Source organism: Protopterus annectens, chromosome 3.part1 (genome assembly GCF_019279795.1).
Source record: "Protopterus annectens isolate FY-2018-M chromosome 3.part1, PAN1.0, whole genome shotgun sequence".
NCBI classification, from domain to species: Eukaryota; Metazoa; Chordata; order Ceratodontiformes; family Protopteridae; genus Protopterus; species Protopterus annectens.
Genome location: NC_056732.1, coordinates 425,909,627 through 425,928,490, shown reverse-complemented (window position 1 = coordinate 425,928,490; position 18,864 = coordinate 425,909,627). Strand labels below are relative to the sequence as shown.

The window sequence follows — 18,864 nt, the reverse complement described above, 5'->3', positions numbered from 1 at the left end:
TTTGAATGGACACAAAATCATTAACCTATAAACACACATGCACTTTTACATTTGCTAGAAGTGAGATTAGAACTCCTACCTAACTAGTTATTTGTACTATAGTATTATACAATTATCACACATGCCACAGAGCTTATAAGGCTGAGGCCTGATGAAAGGGATTTCTAAGGTGACTGATATCTGCAGGCCTGCTAAAGTAGGGAAATGGGAAGTATACTGGGTTTGAATGGACCCCAAATCTTTAACTTATCAATACACACGCACACACACATTTACATTTGCCAGGACTGAAATTACAACTCCTACCTAGCTAGTTATTTGTGCTATAGTGTTACGCAGTTATCGCACAAGCCACAGAGCTTATAGGGCTGAGGTCTGATGAAAGGTGCTTCTATGCTGACAGACATTTTCAGGACTGCTAAAGTAGGGCAATGGGAAGTGCACTGGGTGGGAAAGGGCTGTTAATTCCTAGAGCCTACTGACAATTCTCTAAGTGTATGAGCATGCCCAGTGTGACCTTCTATAGTAACTGTGGGACTCTATTCCAGGGATTGTTGTACTCCAGTCTGGTTTGTTTTGTGCTACAGCTATACCTCTCAACCTGTTGGTGCAGGATATCTGGAGATGTTTGTTTGTCTTTTCAGCATCTCCCGGTTAGGGTTCGCCACAGTGGAACTCCGGTCCGCTAATGATTGGCAGTAGATTTTTTTTTATGGTTCCGAGTTGCCAGCCCAACGCCCAACCTTCAGTGAAGGCACACCCATTCACGTATGTCTTTCGGAGGCCACTCGACTGCGGGGAGGACATGCAGACTCCACACAGAAGGCACTTCAGCAGTGAATTGAACAGGAGAACCTCTTGCTGTGAGGCAATAATGCTAGTGCTGTACCACCGCGGCTTGTTAGCCTATCAGAATGGGCAGACAATGGGCCATACAGTGATTGTGACTATTTCTCTTAGCAATGTATGGGTTGTTAGGGTTACAGGGTTTGTTTTAGTAGACATCTCACATCTATGATATTTGACACTGTCATGTATTGTTTCAGCACCTCATGACATTCCTCCTCAGATTATCACATTGATTTACCAAAGGAAGACAGGATGGATGATGCACACACCAGGATTATGGGCCAAATGCTATGCATTCTTGCACAATCCTGGCTGTAGATAGGTGTGTCTACAACCGATTGACTGCTGGAGCTGTGGAAATGGTCCATCACCTTGGTGATATATTACAATTGTGGAATCTCTATGCATTTTTGTTCTGGCATGGTTTGATTTCCAGTCCACGGCTGGGTAATATAAGTCAGGCAGGATTAGGGTGACAGGCAGACTCCAGATAGATTTTTAGGGGATAAGATATGTGGGGGGGGGGTGTCCTGAGTGAGATATGTTGACCTATAGCTACCAGTATTTTGCATAGGGGTCTTCCCGAAGGTTGACTGCACTAGGAGGGTCTTGTGTGTATCAGACTGTTTGACCAGCCTGGAGGTGTGTGTGTCTCACATATATGTATGGCCCACCTCATTTGGCTTGGCTGGCCACATTTTGGGGTCAGGATGTTGCATAGGATGAGTGATAAGGGAAGGGTGTGTTATTCCCCATGGCCAGGATTCTGTGGGTGCAGACATGTCACCATCTTCCAGGGTTAGGACTGCCTACAATGAGTGCATTCTCATGTTTAGACTCCTAGCCCCACCTGTTGGCTGTACAGAATTTCACAGAATGTCCAAATTCATGACTCATATATCTGGTTGGTTACTCAAATGAGTGTGGTTTTCAAAGAAAACTGTTTTGCAAGCCACTCAGGGTTGAAGTCAGATATTACTGACAGTTGATATTGCAGTTTCAGACTTCATACCCTTCAGACATTCCATGCTAATACAATCATGCCATCATCTTTATAACATTATTAAAGCAGTATTTCAAAGGTGTCATTCTCTTTGGACCTTTATCACCCCCATTATTCATGGCTTTGTCCAAATTTCTGATTCTCTGATGCTGGCAGGTTTGCTCCTAGCATTTAGCAGCATGACTTTTCTTTGCATTTTGTAGGCTGTGTTATGTTGGTGTTATGAACCCCATGACATTCCCTAACAGGGCACTGTGGGTGAGGCATGGTCATTTGCAAGAGGCCTGTAGGCCAGGTATGACAGATGCAGGCCATCTGTAACAAGGTAGTGCATTCTGTTGATCATATTTCCCATGCTGCCAGGTAGTGGACACCCCCTGGGATGGCACCAGTAAGTTGACTGGGTGTTATTGACAATTTCTTTTTGTTTGTTTTGAGCCATCACTTTAATTGACAGCTGGAGGCTGCTTAAGGCTAGGGACATGTTACTGCATTTCTATGGGACTATGGGTGGGGGGGGTGACACATCTGTACACAATACACATTTGCATAGACAGTGCAGATATTTACTTAATATTTTGGTCCCATTTACCATAGTGGTGTGTCCTACCTTTGAGACTACAGGCATAACAGTATTGACCACAGGTCAGATTGTTCTGGCATAAACATTTTTTGTTTCAGACTTCTTACCTTTCAGAGCCATACTGTCACTGCCAGACCTGCTGTGATATCACTGTGTAAGTCTGTAGGTGGGAATTTCATGAATGTCGCCATCTGGGGGCCTTTGCAAGACATTTCTGTATGGTTTTCTACAGGTGATTTGCTGGGTGAGGCTGGGGGACCCCCACTTTGACATCCATGCATATGACCTATGACCCCCCAGTTATTTGGCTCACCACATATACTGCAGTGGTATTTGTCAACTAGGGTGGTACTGCATAGTGTGGGTAAGCCAGTACTGGGCATAGAGTTCCTGCTGTCCCACATAGCTGTCAGTTGTCTGCTGCTATCCCAGTAAGCCACCCCATTCCCTTGCATGCTTGCATCAATACCATAGATATGCTATCAAAACATTCTACTCCATTCATTTATTGGTAAGAAGACTGACTTACCTTGTGTCTGTGGCAGTTGTGAAGATGGTGCTTGAGGGCTGATTATGTTAGATGGATGCAGTACACTGCCTATGCATGGTAAAGTATAGGTGGTGTGATGTTTGACATCCATTTTTCTGTGTGTAAAAGTCAGAGAGAGATATCAGTCCCTCAGGCCCTATAGTGTCAGTGTATGTGATATGTGTTGCCTCTTTGTCAAGGCGAGGGCATACTGGGCATGCCTCCATCTGCCTACAGGAGCAGGCTCAGGATGTTCCTTCTCCGAGTCCTTCTGTGCCTGTGGAGACCTTGGCAATGGTGGGGGGCTGTGTGGCCATTCCCAGTTTTGTTCCTGCTGCAGCTGTTTCTGCAGCATCATATTGTGTAGCATGGCACATACTATGAACATGTGTGCATATGTGGATGGAGAGTACTGCAAGGCTCCACCAGATATATCAAGGCAGCGGAACTGTGATTTGACCATCCCAAACACACGCTCTATAATGATCCTGGTTTGTGTGTGTGCCTCATTATGGCATTCTTGTGTGGGTGTGTGTGCATTTCTGATGGTTATCATCAGCCACGGCTCCAGTGTGTAGCCAGCATCCCTCCCGATGGGCATATGGGATGTCCACACTGGCAAATGCCTGGTACAGCTGTGACGAATGCCAGATGTGGGAGTCACGATAGCTTCTAGGGCTGCCAGCACACACATTCATAATAATGCCCTGGGCATCGCACATGATCTGGCAGTTGATGGAGTGGAACCACTTGCTGTTTAGGTATACCCTACCCTGGTCACTGGGTGGCGCTTCGATGTGGATGTGTATGCAGTCTATGGCACCCAGTACTACAGGGTATTCTGCTACATGGTGGAAAGACGCATATTCCTGGTCCTCTCCTCACGGGTGTTGGGGAAGTAAATGTGCTCAGCGGCATGTGATTACATGGCATCCAGGAACTGGTGGAGTATCCTGAATGCAGATGCCTATGAGACTCCCATGATATCCCTAGTTGGTCTTTGGAAAGTACCTGTAGCTAGTATTCGTAAGGCTACACATACCTTGGTATCCACTGGGATGGGTTCCCCTCTGTTAGTTCTGGGTCTGAGGTGAGGCCAGCATAGCTCAATGAGTTGCTGAAGTATGTCCGTGTCCACCCTGCAGCGCTCTACTAACTCCAGATCATGTAGCCCCTGGTAGGTTACCCTGGGTCTGAACACTCTTCTCCTCCTCCTCGGTCTGAGTCTGTTGTCAGCATTATCCTCCTCAATGCTCTCGGCCTGTTGCAAATACTGATAGATCAAAGTGACAGTAGCCTCTAACATATTTTGCTAGTTTTGTCAGATAAAATTCCTTTGTCTGTGTACACCAATGGTGCAGAGTTTGTAGGAAAAAACAGATGGTAAGGTGCTTGCATAGTTTATAATGATATGCTGCCTGTGTGATTGGTTGACTTTGTGACATTCTACCTGTCAGCTATTCTACTTGTATTTGAGTGCCTGTATTTTACTATTTCCTTTTTTTTCTTTTCCCCCTTCCCATTTCTGCCCCTTTTAAGCCTCGAGTCACAGTGCACAAACCACGTTTATATTACACTGTCGAAAACTCAAACTGTCGACAGCGTAATAATCGACATGAAAATGTTGAAACCCCCGAACATCAAACACACACAAAAAAAAAACACAGCACAAATTGCACTATGCAGGGGGGCAAGCCCCCCTGCACCCCCCACACCCCCCGCTACTTAAATATACCAACTCCGAGATTGCACTACATTGCAGTAAATGGAAATCTCCCCTTATGGAGATTTCCGTTTACACATGCGATGACTTTCGCTTTTGACATTTTGGTGCCGATAATATCAGCTTCGATATTGTCGGCCTTCAACAGGGTGAAGTAGCCCCCACAAACCAACTGCCTAAATGTAAACACTGCTATTTCCCTTTTCTTTTTTTTTTTTTTGTTTAAGTCCCAATGCACACCGCACACCTGTTTAACTAAGGTAAACACATTTTAGTGGAAATGGCCCTCCCCTGGACATGAACATGGTCTTTTTTTTCATGGAGTAAGACATTACAGCCTCAGACACACAGCCTTGCCTAGCTGTGCTTAGCTAAGCGCAAACCTGGGCAACAGAGCTCCAATGTGCTTACAGCAAGCATAACCACACCCCCTTTTCATATTAGTTGCTGCTTCTTCCTACATTATCCTGTTCTAGCACCTACATGGTTAGGTGCAGTGTGTGAACTATTTTGAGATTCAGTAAATTTCCACTCATTTGCATAACACACTGTCGTAGTCCAGAGCCTTTCCCCATGACGACCAGTGTTAATTGGTAATGTTTTGATTCTGCATGCCATTGACTATAATGGCAAAATGCAGCTTTCCACTAAAACTGTGTTTTAATATTTTTTTTATTTTCAGCACAATCCAGTTTGTGCACTGCTGCTCTATGCTTAAATGGCCAAGATTGACCAAAAAAAACTTTGATTTTTTTTTTTTTTTTTTTATTAAATTAAACACTTTCCCATGCCAATGGCCATATATTTGGCCACTGGCATTCCTAAAGTTTATAATGCATGCTTTTATTTGAGCTTTCATGCCTCCGTTTTTTTTATTTACAGAAATGTTTTTCGGTTAGTAACTGAACACATTTTTGCAACTAGCACTGTTCCTGCACGGATACCTGCTTGTTTTCTGAATCACTAATTCACCTGATTTGCATGGTTTTTACCAGCAAATGAGGTAATTAGCATTCTTCAGGGCTTTCCTTGCCGGAACAGTGTCAGCAGGCTCGGGCATGTCAGATCAGCTGTTTCCTGAATCCCTTGGCGGCCATATTCCGTGCAGGAGCAGCTACACTGTTCCTGCATAGATATTTTTGTTTAATGAATCCCACAGAATGTCTAGATTCTTACTTCCTGTTTTTTGGTTTTCTCCTCATAAAATTTGTGTTATTTTCTGGCAAATCACAAGTTTGAAGATACTAAATAATAACACATTTTTGAGTTTCTGAATTCATATCGTCCAGAAAACACATGCAAATCCAAAATCTGTTATTTTCAAAACCCAAACGACACAAGAACCAAGAAAATGAAAACACCAGCTGGTATGCGACTAGTACAATTGACTGCACAGCTCGAACAGAGAAAATGAGTGCAAGATGCAATCCACATGAGTAACTCAGAAAGATGATTTATTTAAAATCCACACAACAAAGTTATTTTGCCTTCTTTCTGTAGATTTTTTTGTATTTTTCTTTTATACTTTTACAAGTTTGTAACAGCAATGTTTTAAATCTGTCCCTGATTTTGGCATTTGTCCTCCCACTGTTTTGGCTTGTCCAGAACTCTTGCATTAAGAACATGTGAGGTATAACAGCATGATGTATTTTAAGGAACCCATTTCAAAGTTAATTTGCAATAAGACACAAAGCCATCTTGAGTTTAATCTGAAATAATGCCAGTATAGGAAGGTGATGGATTAGGAATAGTAATACCAACCTTAAATGGCCATAGGTTTTTCCCAAAAATATCTACTGGATTCTCATTTTATAATGGTTTACATTGACTTGCTTGAGCTCTATTTGTTCAATTTGTACTCACTTAAAATGTTTTTCTCAAATTGTCTTTATTCATATTTTGCTTGCTTCTTCTTGTGGTGATGTTTAAAGGACTTAACTAGATATTCTGAGTAAATAATTGTTGAAGTGGTAAGCTAGTGAACACAACCAGTGAAATGAAACACTCTAACGTAAACATTCTCAACAGAATGGAAGCCTGTATCCCTTACGCTCACACTCTTAGTGAGATGTACTAACTTTGCAGTTGCACTACTGGGAAGAGAAGATACATCTTCTTAAAGAAACGGCACTGTACTAAAAACAGGTACAGGAATGGTTTCCTGTCAGGAAAAGTACTTGGTGGTTTACAACTTTTCCTGCTTAGATTGCCAGAGCCAGTCATGGTCAGATGGGGCCTAGGCAGAGTAATGAATCAGGGTCCCCCACAGCTAGCAGCCCCTCTGCCACCAGGCCCTCTCAGACAACCCCCCCCCCACAGCCAAGCCCCCCTGCCCCCCCCCCCAGTGAGCACCTTCCCATAGACAGGTCCTATATCCATTCTAGTCCCCAATTACTTGACAAACATTTTTCAAACCTGTCAATTTACATACTATTTTTTTCTTTACATCTACAATGATTACAGATATTTAGATTTAATTTAAAACTTTTGTTTCAAATTTTATAGCACAAAAACTGATAGCCTTTTCCTAAACAAAACAGTACAGTCTCACAATGAAAACAGACTTAGCATGAGCAAGAATACACTACTTTTCCCCTGAAACTCATATTCTTTGAAACTTACATTCATAAAAATGTACCTGGCCAGTATGTACCTTTCAGCTCTTTTCAAACCATGGCCCCCCTGCACACATTTTTAGGACTGTGCATATATACATGTGTTCTTTGATTCAACTTTCTGATAGTTTTAAATTATATTCCTTGTTTAATACAGCACAACCTTTTAGAGAGTTAGTTTTATATGTGTAGTTCTAAACATTTTTGTAGTCAGCAATGAAACAAAATATATGAACCAATAATAACAAAACTCCCGACTTCAGAACATTTCAACCATAAAAGGACAATCTAATGTGTGTCATTATAAATCTACCAATATTAGACAACATGCACAATCCCTGCAGAAATAAAGGTCTTCTGAATAATTCCACATTAAAGAGAACAATAAATAATGAAGAGGTTGCTGCTGGCAAACAACTTTGCATTTCAATGTTTCATCTAAAATTCAGTGCCTCCTGTCCTCGAAGAATAAATTGCATATGTTACAGAAAAAAAGTGCGGTGGTGATATGCAATTTCTGGAAAGCCAACAACAGATTCATAGTTACTAGACATGTTTTCCAAAGGAGGATGCACAAATAGGTACACCCCCCCCATGTTGCACAGTAATGTTAGCAATTGTTCTGTCTGGTGTGGAACAGAACCTAAAGCCTTTTGTACCAAAACCAAGTCTGCTAACTGTTGCACCACTAACACCAAGCAACACAGCTCTGAAACTCTGATTGACATTGATAGACTATAATCTTCAATCATCTACAAAAACATAAAAAGAAGATGAAAGGAGGTCTGACAGCTAGCAGTTGGTATGGAATTTTAAGATGTGTTTGTTTTTAATAATTAAAGGTTTAGGGTTTAACTCTGTGCAAAGTTACTTAACTAGACAGTGCCCTTAAGTGGAGAATTTTTTATACACACACCTGGAACAGATGTTTGTATATCTTCAGCAAGCTTTACTGGATCCATCACCTGTTTCTGCAACAAATCCATCTGAGCTAAATCAGGGCTTGCTATCTCCCCATTTACAGCAGACATTGCCTTAAATCTTCCTCATGGTATGACATTAGGACATTGTCATAATAATGAGGTTTCTGGGGCTTTCAGATATTCTCCCATGTTGCGAGAACCTATGGAAGGTCCTAATGTTTGCTGGTTTGATTTAGTTTCTTAAAATTTCTGTAGTGAACAAAGTCAACATGGGTCCTCCCAAGTCAATGCAAACCCTAGGCAATAGCCTTGTTTGCCTAGAGCTAGACCTAGCTGTGGTGATTGCCAGGTTATAACCTTTTACACTTCACACTCCATCACATGTGGGGAAGTTATTTAAAGGGTCTTATTAAAAGTGTGAATGCTGCTCTGAGCTAAATGGGTAGCAGAAAAGGCATGATTGTTCTTTCATGTTTAAAGAAGGAACTGTCGGTCTCTGAGATGGAGAGCCTTGGATTGAAAATTTATAGGTAATGGAGAATGATAGCTGAGGGTGTAAGGAAACTTGCACCTGCAAAAAGTATTACATTTACTCACTGTATGTTTATGCAGGACTTTGCCATATTCTTTGAATATATATGTTTAAAAATTATATGTACTAGATGGAATTAAGTTTATGTAGCAATGCACAAGCTACTATGCTTACAGATCATATTTTTTAGGTAACATACAGACCATTTTATATTATATAGCTGCAGTGAACACACATAAAAACCCTCATAATAAATAACTAAAGAAAATAATAACTAACAAATCTACGTAATCCACCAAAACCTTTACATTTTAGGAAACTGAGTTTCCCACATAACCTCCAGTTTGGCCACTACATGATAATCTGACACTTGCAATAGCTTAGAGAAAAATATATTTCTAAATCCTAAATGCAATAAATGAATAAGAAAAGGGACAGATCTGTGTTATGGGTGTATATGCATGTATGTATTTATATATATATATATATATATATATATATATATATATATATATATATATATATATATGTGTGTGTGTGTGTGTGTGTGTGTGTGTGTGTGTGTGTGTGTGTGTGTGTGTGTGTGTGTGTGTGTGTGTGTATAGGAAGAGTTCACAATGCCAAAATCCTGAAAGATTGAATTTCATATGGCAGAGACCATATGATCAAACTTTCAGAATCCTGACATTGTGGACTGAGATCTACATAAGCGCGGAATGGAAGATTTCCCTTTTCCGCACTGTAGTGCAATATCGGTGTTGGAATAATTAAGTAGTGGGGGTGTGGGGGGTGCATAGGGGCTTGTCCCCCTGCAGAAACATTTACATTGTTTTTTTTTTTGGGTGGGGGGGGTTTGGATTTGTTTCAGAATTTCGATATTCCGAAACATTGAAACATTGGTCATATGGTCTCCATCTTATGAAATTCTATGTTTCGGAATTTTGGGATTCTGAAGTGAATCCACATATATATATGCATATGTATATATATATATATATATATATATATATATATATATATATATATATATGTATATGATTCTACTTTGATTCAATGAAAACTCATTTCAATGAATTTCAATTCACCCTCAGAAAATCGCTGAAAGCTCAAATCACTGAAAACTGATTTCACTGAATCACATTTCACTAAATGTAAGTACTGTTGGGCAAATACAATGTATATGCCCTTTTCCACACTGTAGTGTGATCCTTGAGTTAGTATATATATATATATATATATATATATATATATATATATATATAGTAAGGGAGAGTGGGGGGCTACACCTTTGTGGCAGGCGTAGCTCTCCACCTTACTTAGCTTTTATATTTATGAATCTCATTTCACTGAAAGCTAACAATATAAAACAAAAAGTAGATGGGAGGCTGTGCCCCCCCACCCCCAACTATATTTATTAACTCAGGATCACACTACAGTGGGGAAAAAGACATTTATATTGTATTTGCCCAACAGTACTTACATTCAATGAAATGTGATTCAGTGAAATCTGTTTTCAGGGATTTCAGCTTTCAGCGAATTGTTCTGGGTGTTTTGAATTTCAGTGAAATGAGTTTTCAGTCAATCAAAGTAGACATCTATATATATATATATATATATATATATATATATATATATATATATATATATACATATACATATATTCACTTAATAAAGCTTGGACTATTCTGATCTAAGAATCAAATTAATAGCATAACTCAGCTTGGCTTACAATAGATAAAGAAGCTGCTAAGGGTGTTATGAATGATACATTTTCCCTTTCTTTTGAAGTATTTGCAGTAAATAATATTTTAAAGTCTAATGCTTGCAGTTTAATACTGGACCAAACTCACTTTACAAAAAGCTGATGTCACTGAAGAAGATTTTTGACTTGAGTGATGCACTGTCTGTACAGTATGCACAGCACAAGGTGCAAATGAGTACAGTCAATTGTGTTTGAAAGAGAGATCTATCCTATGTGAAATACTGTGCAACAGTGTTGAGTTTTGGAGGTTGCACATGCAACAAAATCTGCAATATAATACATGCAGTGTACTGATTACTTTCTAAATTAAACAAAGGATTATATTACTAATACAGGTTTCATGAATAAGAACCTGGTCATAACAAGCTTGTTATGTCAACGTTCTTACTTACAAACCTTGTTAATAACAAGCCTTGTGTTGTCACACACATGGAAGCCATTACCAAAGTCATTTAAAATCTACTAACAGCTGTGGATGTTGTAACACACTTCACAATGACACACACACACACACACACACACACACACACACACACACACACACACACACACACACACACACACTCACACACAAAATAGAATGGAAGGCAGAGCAAAGTGCCGAACAGTTTTTAAAACCATTGGTTGATTAAATGCAACCTTTGTTTTTGGACACTGTGTGATATCTTGAGATCTGTTAAACTTTTAAAACTGTTAGAGACCTTAAAATCCTTAATATTTTAACTGATTTTACATCAAGGCATTTAAAACATTTCAAGTGTTATGATAAATATTATCAGATGTCAGATTATGACTTAAGTTTATTATTTGTTCTTTAAATACTTTCCAAAACAATTCAATTAACATGATCACAGCCAAACTGGATTTCTAAGAATTTCTCAAACATGCAATAAACTGGTTATGATTATGATGAACAGCCTGGTTATAATCCTCTGTATTATTGCTGGCTGCAGGTAGATGCTGTGAAAGAACTTGCTGTGTATTGTGCATGACCACACTTGCAAACAATATTGTGGGGTGCACCATTGATATTGTAGTAGCATGCCTTGCTGCTGTTTTATTGTCCTTTATGGCTCTGTGGAGACCATCTAAATGTTTATGAGCTTTCTTACCATTGATAGCTACTTGCTTACTGTAAGGCAATGCCTAGCCAAGAGACAGTACCAGATGTTTAATTTTGCAGAAACAGGTGTCTCATTTAACCTTGGTAAAGTTACTCAAGGCTTAGAACACATTGCTTTGTATTCAGAAGGTTTCAGTAATAGACCATTCTCAGAAAGACAAATATGTTGACAATGTATGGTCTTCTATATATCAGGTTGAGCTTCACATACCCTAGAGGCACCACTTACCATATAGGGTCATCAACATTGTGAAGGAATATTGCTTAACTACAGGAAATCACATCCATTTTGCCAATGTTGGAAGTAAAAATAAAGGGCACTGGGAAGATCCCTCAGGATCTTTTAAATGTACAAAGTAGGTCCTGGCATTGCAGAAACCTATAAACTGAATATGGCTTGACAGCTTTTTTTGGATCAGATCAAACCTCTACATTTTATCCAACAAGATGGAATATCCAATGGTTTCATACACTTTATAGATTTCAAGAAATACAACCTCAGTGAAGTTGCATTTTTTATTGGAGTTTGGTATACAATCTGGTATTGTAACAAGAATGTTATGTATATATGCTTAGTCCAAAATTCATGCTGCATTTTAGAAATAAGTGAGTATATCAGGATTTAGGAATTGATCTGAAAGTGGAAAACTTTTCACTAATACATTTGCTGTGGTGCACAGATTTGCATTGATTCTGTAGCTGTCAAGCAGGTAAGGGTCAGCACCCTTATCAATAGAAAAAAAAAATACAAATTTCCACTATGTGGTACCATATAGTTCCTAGTACTATACTCAATGATCCTGGTGGTGGACATTGTAAAATAAGAAGCCTGTGTATGTTTTCAGTTAAACCACATTATATTCACATTTATATTTAGACAAGCAATCAGGGATGGTCAATTCAGTCACTAATGTCTTATTAGAGATACTAGAAATTAAAATCGTTATCAGATTATGATTCATTAAACAACACAGTACCTTTTTATTTTACTGATTTCATCAGAAAAAAACTACATTCCATAAACATTTCAAATAAATCACACTTTTTGTGGATATGATACCTTATAACAGAGCGCCATAATGTCCCACAGGATAATAATTAGTATTAAATAAGTGAATAATAAGCAAATCGTGCAAGTCTGGAATGTTTTTAAGCCTGGAACAGGTAAACAGATAATAAGTGTTGAATGAGTTAGACTTTTTTGCATTTATCATACATTGTTGCATTTATAATAGTTTTATGTGATTAAAATCTGTCATATGCATACCCTTATATGTTATCCCTATATCTGTAGATATGTAGTTCCAGAATATGTTTAACATGAATGTATACTGTTAAAAAAAGCATATAAGCATTTAGATCTTCTAGCAGTCATCCATAGAGGAATCTGGAAAATTAGACTAAAAACACAACAGTATATGGACATTAAGGAAGAAAATAGTACAATATTGACTGAAATGAAGAATGAAATGTGTTTTATTGCTTCAGTGATTCAAAACAAGATGCATTTTTTAGTGGACGAAATATAAATACATGCATACCCAAACTTTAGACTGGCTGACTGGAGTTAGTATTTTGAGCAAGGTATTTAGTTAATATTACGTGGCTGATTAATGTATAAATGATATGGTATGATATATGATGGATATTATAGACTGAAAATGAGTTTTAGTAGTGACCATACTAACAATTTATGTTTCCACAGTAAGCAAAAAAAAATGTAGATAAATCATAGTACAATTTGCATTAATTTAATGTAGATAAAGAGTGACAAATGCAGAGTGTTTATCCACACAGAAACTTAGATTCAGAATAATTCATTGTCCTATAATCTTTTTTTCCTTAGATATTCATATTTGAGAACAACATCTACTATCAAATACGTGTGACAAGTCATGCCATCCGTCTTGTTTCTACTGGGAAAGAAGGTGTCATTTTTAATGGTCTCAGTGACTGGTTGTATGAAGGTATGGAACAGCATTTAATGAAGTGCTTTATTACAACTGCTGCCCATTGAGATAATAGTATGTCGCTATGAGTATATCTGAATTTTTAAATTGACAACTTGGTGAATCTACCCTTTTCAAATAGAGACTTATTCTCTATATGGTGTATGAAAATGAACTATTTTGCTTTTATCAATGATTGCTAAGAAGTATGGCTTCTACCAGGTGTTACTGATTCAAATTATTGTATTACTTTTTGATGTGGTAACAGCAGAAATGGCATGAGCAGGCAGCAGACAGTACCTAATGCTGAGGTCGAGGAAAAGCAGGTGTCATTAAAAGCTGGGACATGTAGTCCATTTTGACATTCTAAGTGAAAATGTACTTCTGCATGTTAAATTATATAAATACTATCTAGTGAGAAAGTGTAGGTTGTGCTTCTGGGACAAATACTATTGACCAAATACATTAAGTAGCAAACGAGTATTGATAGAAATATTTAGATAAATAAATCAGTTCTCATATTCTACAAAGTTTCCATTATTATTTCTTTTTTTTTCTTATGTAAGAGAGGGAAAATGCCGAGTTCTTGTTATTCAGTTCCAGACCTGCTTAAATCTTCTGAAATGTAAATACTTTTATTTTGAGAGTTGGACTTTTTACACCCTGAAGTCCATTTCTTTTGTTTTCATTGTTTATGCTTAGTGAAGTAAGGTCATGGCATGTCTCTAGCTGATTTTAAAAATGTAATAGGCATTGGTTCTTGAAGACTTGGTCTGAAGAAGGTACTCAGCATGTTTTTTGTCGATTATATGCTTGCTGATTGTCTGATGATGAAGAACTACACTGTGAAGGTGAGCGTGTATATCTATAGTATGAGTGCACCAGCTTAAAAATGATTGTAGTCCATAGTTATAATGCCAAAAGAAGATAAAGCAAACCTTCTTTTTATCACAGAGGAATACACGGTCAAACATTTAGCACAGACTGTACAATAGAAAGAAGTTAGCAAAGGTTGATAGCAGACTGTAGCCATCTTACTAATCTATGTAATTTCATCAGGTGTGGTAAAAGTTCAAGGTAGTTCTGGGTCATCTTTTATGATTAAATGTAACACTCTATCCTGGGTTACATGACAGTGTGTGTGTGTGTGTGTGTGTGTGTGTGTGTGTGTGTGTGTGTGTGTGTGTGTGTGTGTGTGTGTGTGTGTGTGTGTGTGTGTGTGTGTGTGTGTGTGTGTGTGTGTGTGTGTGTGTGTGTGTGAGACAAAATCTTCTAATACATTATAATTTCAGTGCCGCTTTTCTAGGTTTCAAAAGTGTAATTGCCTAATTTTAACTACTGTTGTTTCTTAAACCTATTTTGCTAGGGTTAAGGCACTGCTTATTGAATTCTGTTTTACAATCAGACTGTTTGTCAAAGTATAACCTTAAATAAAATAACTATTTATGGATAAAGTGGAATCTCTCTGCATCACCCTGTAGACATTTTTTTTCATGTAGCTTGCAATCCCACCATCCAGTAAAAACATGACCACATATACACCCGTGTGAACAGTTTATTTGAAAAACTCCACCATTCCATAACACTGAATGAATAACAGTGACAAGCAATAAATCACATACATCCTTATTCATACAGAGTGTTAAACCAACCTGTAAGGCCTCAGCATTCTGGGCAGCCCTTTGCCAGGAAGTGCACCATACTGTCCACTCTAGTGTGCTTGTTGATTACCCAAGCCATGTAGTATAACCACAGAGCTTTTTCAGTACCATGAGAATCACTCCAACACAAATAATCATAACCAAGTGGCCCAGGAAAGAAAGGGGAGAACAAAAAGATGGGAAGCCAACCCAATGAATACCCTTCATCAGGATAACGAGGGAAGAAGGAGGAGGAAAAACGTGTTTCAACAGCTGGTTTGCTAGATTGATGAGATCCTTCCCAATGCTCAGAGTTAAATACACCAAAAGTATATGAAAGGAGACATGCCACATTTGCATAATCATGGGGATAAACCTCTTTGCCTGCCAATGTCATTTTGCCCTTAGCACACAATCCCTTCCATTAAAGACAGAAATCACACATGCAGCCAGTATGACCAGTTTATTTGGAAAACACCACTATTCTTTAACTCTGAACCTCAGAAAGGGCATCTTCCTCCATGGCTGTGGTCCTTCTATGTTAGGTTCCAAAAACAGGCTGCAATGATATTTCAGTCTCACCTAGTATTAAAATATAATTTTTAGTGATGGATTACAGAATGACATCACATACATCTGGTCATTTGACTTTTGGTTCCCATGCTACCCCCCCTTGGCTAGTAGCTGCCAGGATTTAGCATATATGTGTCAATAATGCATATAAACAGAGCCTTGCTAAGATCTGCTGAAGCTCCTAGAAGCCATAAAACATTTTCAAACCTCCTCCCTTCCAGAGTAGCAATTAATTTACCCCAAAGACAAAGCAGAAAACTTATTAGTACAGACTTTTTCTCTGTGGCTGCACTGAGAACTGTAAGATACAATATTTATGGCCTAAGCCAGGTAATTTCATTTCAAATTATTTTCAAAGTTAGGCGGATTGAGGTTAGCCTCTTCTATTTCAGTATCCTCTGTTAAAACATATACAATAATACATGTATATTTCTTTTTTTTTTTTTTTTTTGTTCATCAGGGCACACTGTCAGTACATTTTTAACACAAGCAGTGTACAAATCAGTTTGATATACAAATAACATATAATTCTTTACAAAATTCTTGCTGGTTGTGCTAGCATGTATTAGACATCCACTGCCCTGCTTCTGCTGGCATAGCCGGCAATACCTCACATCGTCACACAGATATTCAGATGAGGTAATAAAACTCCAAAAATCAAAGGTTGAAATGAAGAAAAGGCTGGCTGAATATGAAACTGCTCAGAAAGAGATGTTTAAAAAATAAGAAAAATAGGGGACACGGCACATGGAGAAAACCTGAGATTTTCTGTTGTATCAGAGAAGCTGGAAGGAAAAGACTGTATTAATTTTATGAAAGCTGAAATTAGCAACTGGACTGGTATTTCATAGTAGGAGTTGTTAACTGAAAAGGCACATTGTGTGCTCCAAACCTGGCTATGAGAAAGCAAACTAGACCTTTAATAGTAAAGAGTCAATCTTACCAGCAGGAGGAGTTCATTCTGACAAAACTGTGGCAGAAGGACAAAATATTAAAAGTGGGAGACAGTACAGCATTTGTGGAAACTGATTACTCACTATACAAAAGGCAGAAGAGGAGTACATGTTTTCCAATAGTCATGGAAGTTTGAGAAGTAGGCATGAGGTTTAAGCTGCTGTATCCAGCTATTTGCAGAATATTATTTCCTGGAGGGACAAAATAATTTTTTGATGCAGAACATGTTAAGGATGAAATACAAAAGTTTGTCCAACAAAAACTGAGCTATGAAACAGAAATAGATTATGTTTCTTGTTCTTTTAGTAATAAAGCCCACAGAGAGACTGTGCCAGTGAAACCTTTTCTAATGATTCAATGGCAAATGCTTGAGAGATCGAAAATTGCACAAGAGTTTACTAGAAGAATGATGACTTAATTTGAAGTAAAGCAGAAACTGGATTTGGGAGATAGAGATCAACAGGGATAAAACCAGTCACTTGAAAGTGGGCAAATAAATGTGGGATTACAATATATTAATTATATTTGTGAAACATGACAGAACAAGAAAACCTGGAAATACTGGATTATTTTTTACTTTTAAACACCCTTATTGAATTATCACTTGTGACATACGCAGATTTACATTTATACAAAAGTAATCAAATTATATTAACCAATTAATGCTAGCAAACATATTTCACATATATTGCTGTATTATTTTTACTTTGTTAAACTTGTAGGGGACTCTAAAGAATATGCCCTACTTCATGTCATTAATGTTTTGAATAGTGTTTAGGAGAGAGGAAGTGGAAGGAAAGAGTTTACTTGTAAATAAAAGAAAAATGTGTTCTTAACAGTAGTATTTTTATAATGCATGATATAATCTGTGTGCTATAAAGTAAAGTTTTCTCAGTTATTGTTTAGTATAATGGTGATGCTAAAGTAAACAGGTTCCCCTGTTTTTTTCTCCTTCCTTCTTTCTTTCTCCTTGTTCAATTTTAAGAAATGTATGCACTGCAAAGTAAAAAGAGAGGAAAAGTCTCATCAAAAGAGCATGATACAAGAAACTTTGGTGTGCTTTATCTCACTCTTGCATAGGGGACTGACTGGATTAAGGCCCTTGGCTTGATCTAGTAACAAATTTTAAGATAAAGCAAATAAGTAAAAAGAGATCATTGACTATAGAAAAATGTTTTCCCCTAGCAAATAAATGAATGCTTGTAGAAGCAGTTGTGCATCTGATTCTCATGTCTCCATGGAGACAATTTGATAAAGAGCAATAAAGCAGAATACATCTTTCTTCCAATGGCTAGGCAATAGTGTTTTCAGAAAGCATCCTAGTGTTTTCTCAATCTGGGAGAGTAATAAGGATAAGACAAAACCAGACAGCACTTAGCAGAAGCAAAGGTTGTGCCATAGCATGGATAACCTTCCTTTTAGGTTAATCCAAGTCTCTGAGTGTGGCTGTCAGTCTGGGCCAATTGTTCCTATTAGGAGGGTACAACTTCAATATCTGAAGCTATTCATACTTTTGTGTGTTAGTGTTAGTATTAAGTTAATAGGTTTAGAGGTTTATTGGGAGTGTTCTTTTTTTGAGAACTTTCAATAAAGCAAAACATTTTGAAGATGTGACATAGGTTCAAATGGATATGACAAAAAACAATTGTATAAAAGATCACCATGCCAAAATTTAGCATGTAACACAAAGGTTGGAACTAGACACTTAATAATGCTGTTACACATAAAAGGAGGGAATAATAACTTTCTAACATAATGCCACATTCTATATTATTATTAAATGTAAATGGTCTCACAGATACATACAAAAAAAGAAAGAGTAGTGAACTATATTAAAAATGTAGAATGCAAATGCTTATGCTATAGGAGACACATTTGAGAATAACTGAGCATGTGACTTTGACAAAGAAAGGTTTTCAAGATGATTATTCAGTGGAACATCTGGAAAAAGGAAAAAGGGAGCACTTATATTAATTGCGAGAGGAACTTCATTAATGATAGAAGAAGATAAAAAGATAATAGTAGATTTCCTGCACTAAGGGATTACTGAAAAGGGAGGAGGATTACATTGGCATGTATGTAAACTGCCATAATGGAATTTAAGAA

At 37.8% G+C, this 18,864-nt stretch overlaps 1 protein-coding gene across 1 annotated transcript in view; it reads left to right on the top strand.

Moving 5' to 3' along the window:
• DPP6 (dipeptidyl peptidase like 6) overlaps positions 1 to 18,864 on the top strand; it is a 2,722,860-nt gene that overhangs the window by 1,819,942 nt on the left and 884,054 nt on the right. The window contains exon 8 of the mRNA XM_044066886.1: positions 13,489 to 13,609. Within this exon, the coding sequence (XP_043922821.1) occupies positions 13,489 to 13,609 (121 nt within the window). The remainder of the gene's footprint in view (positions 1 to 13,488; positions 13,610 to 18,864) is intronic.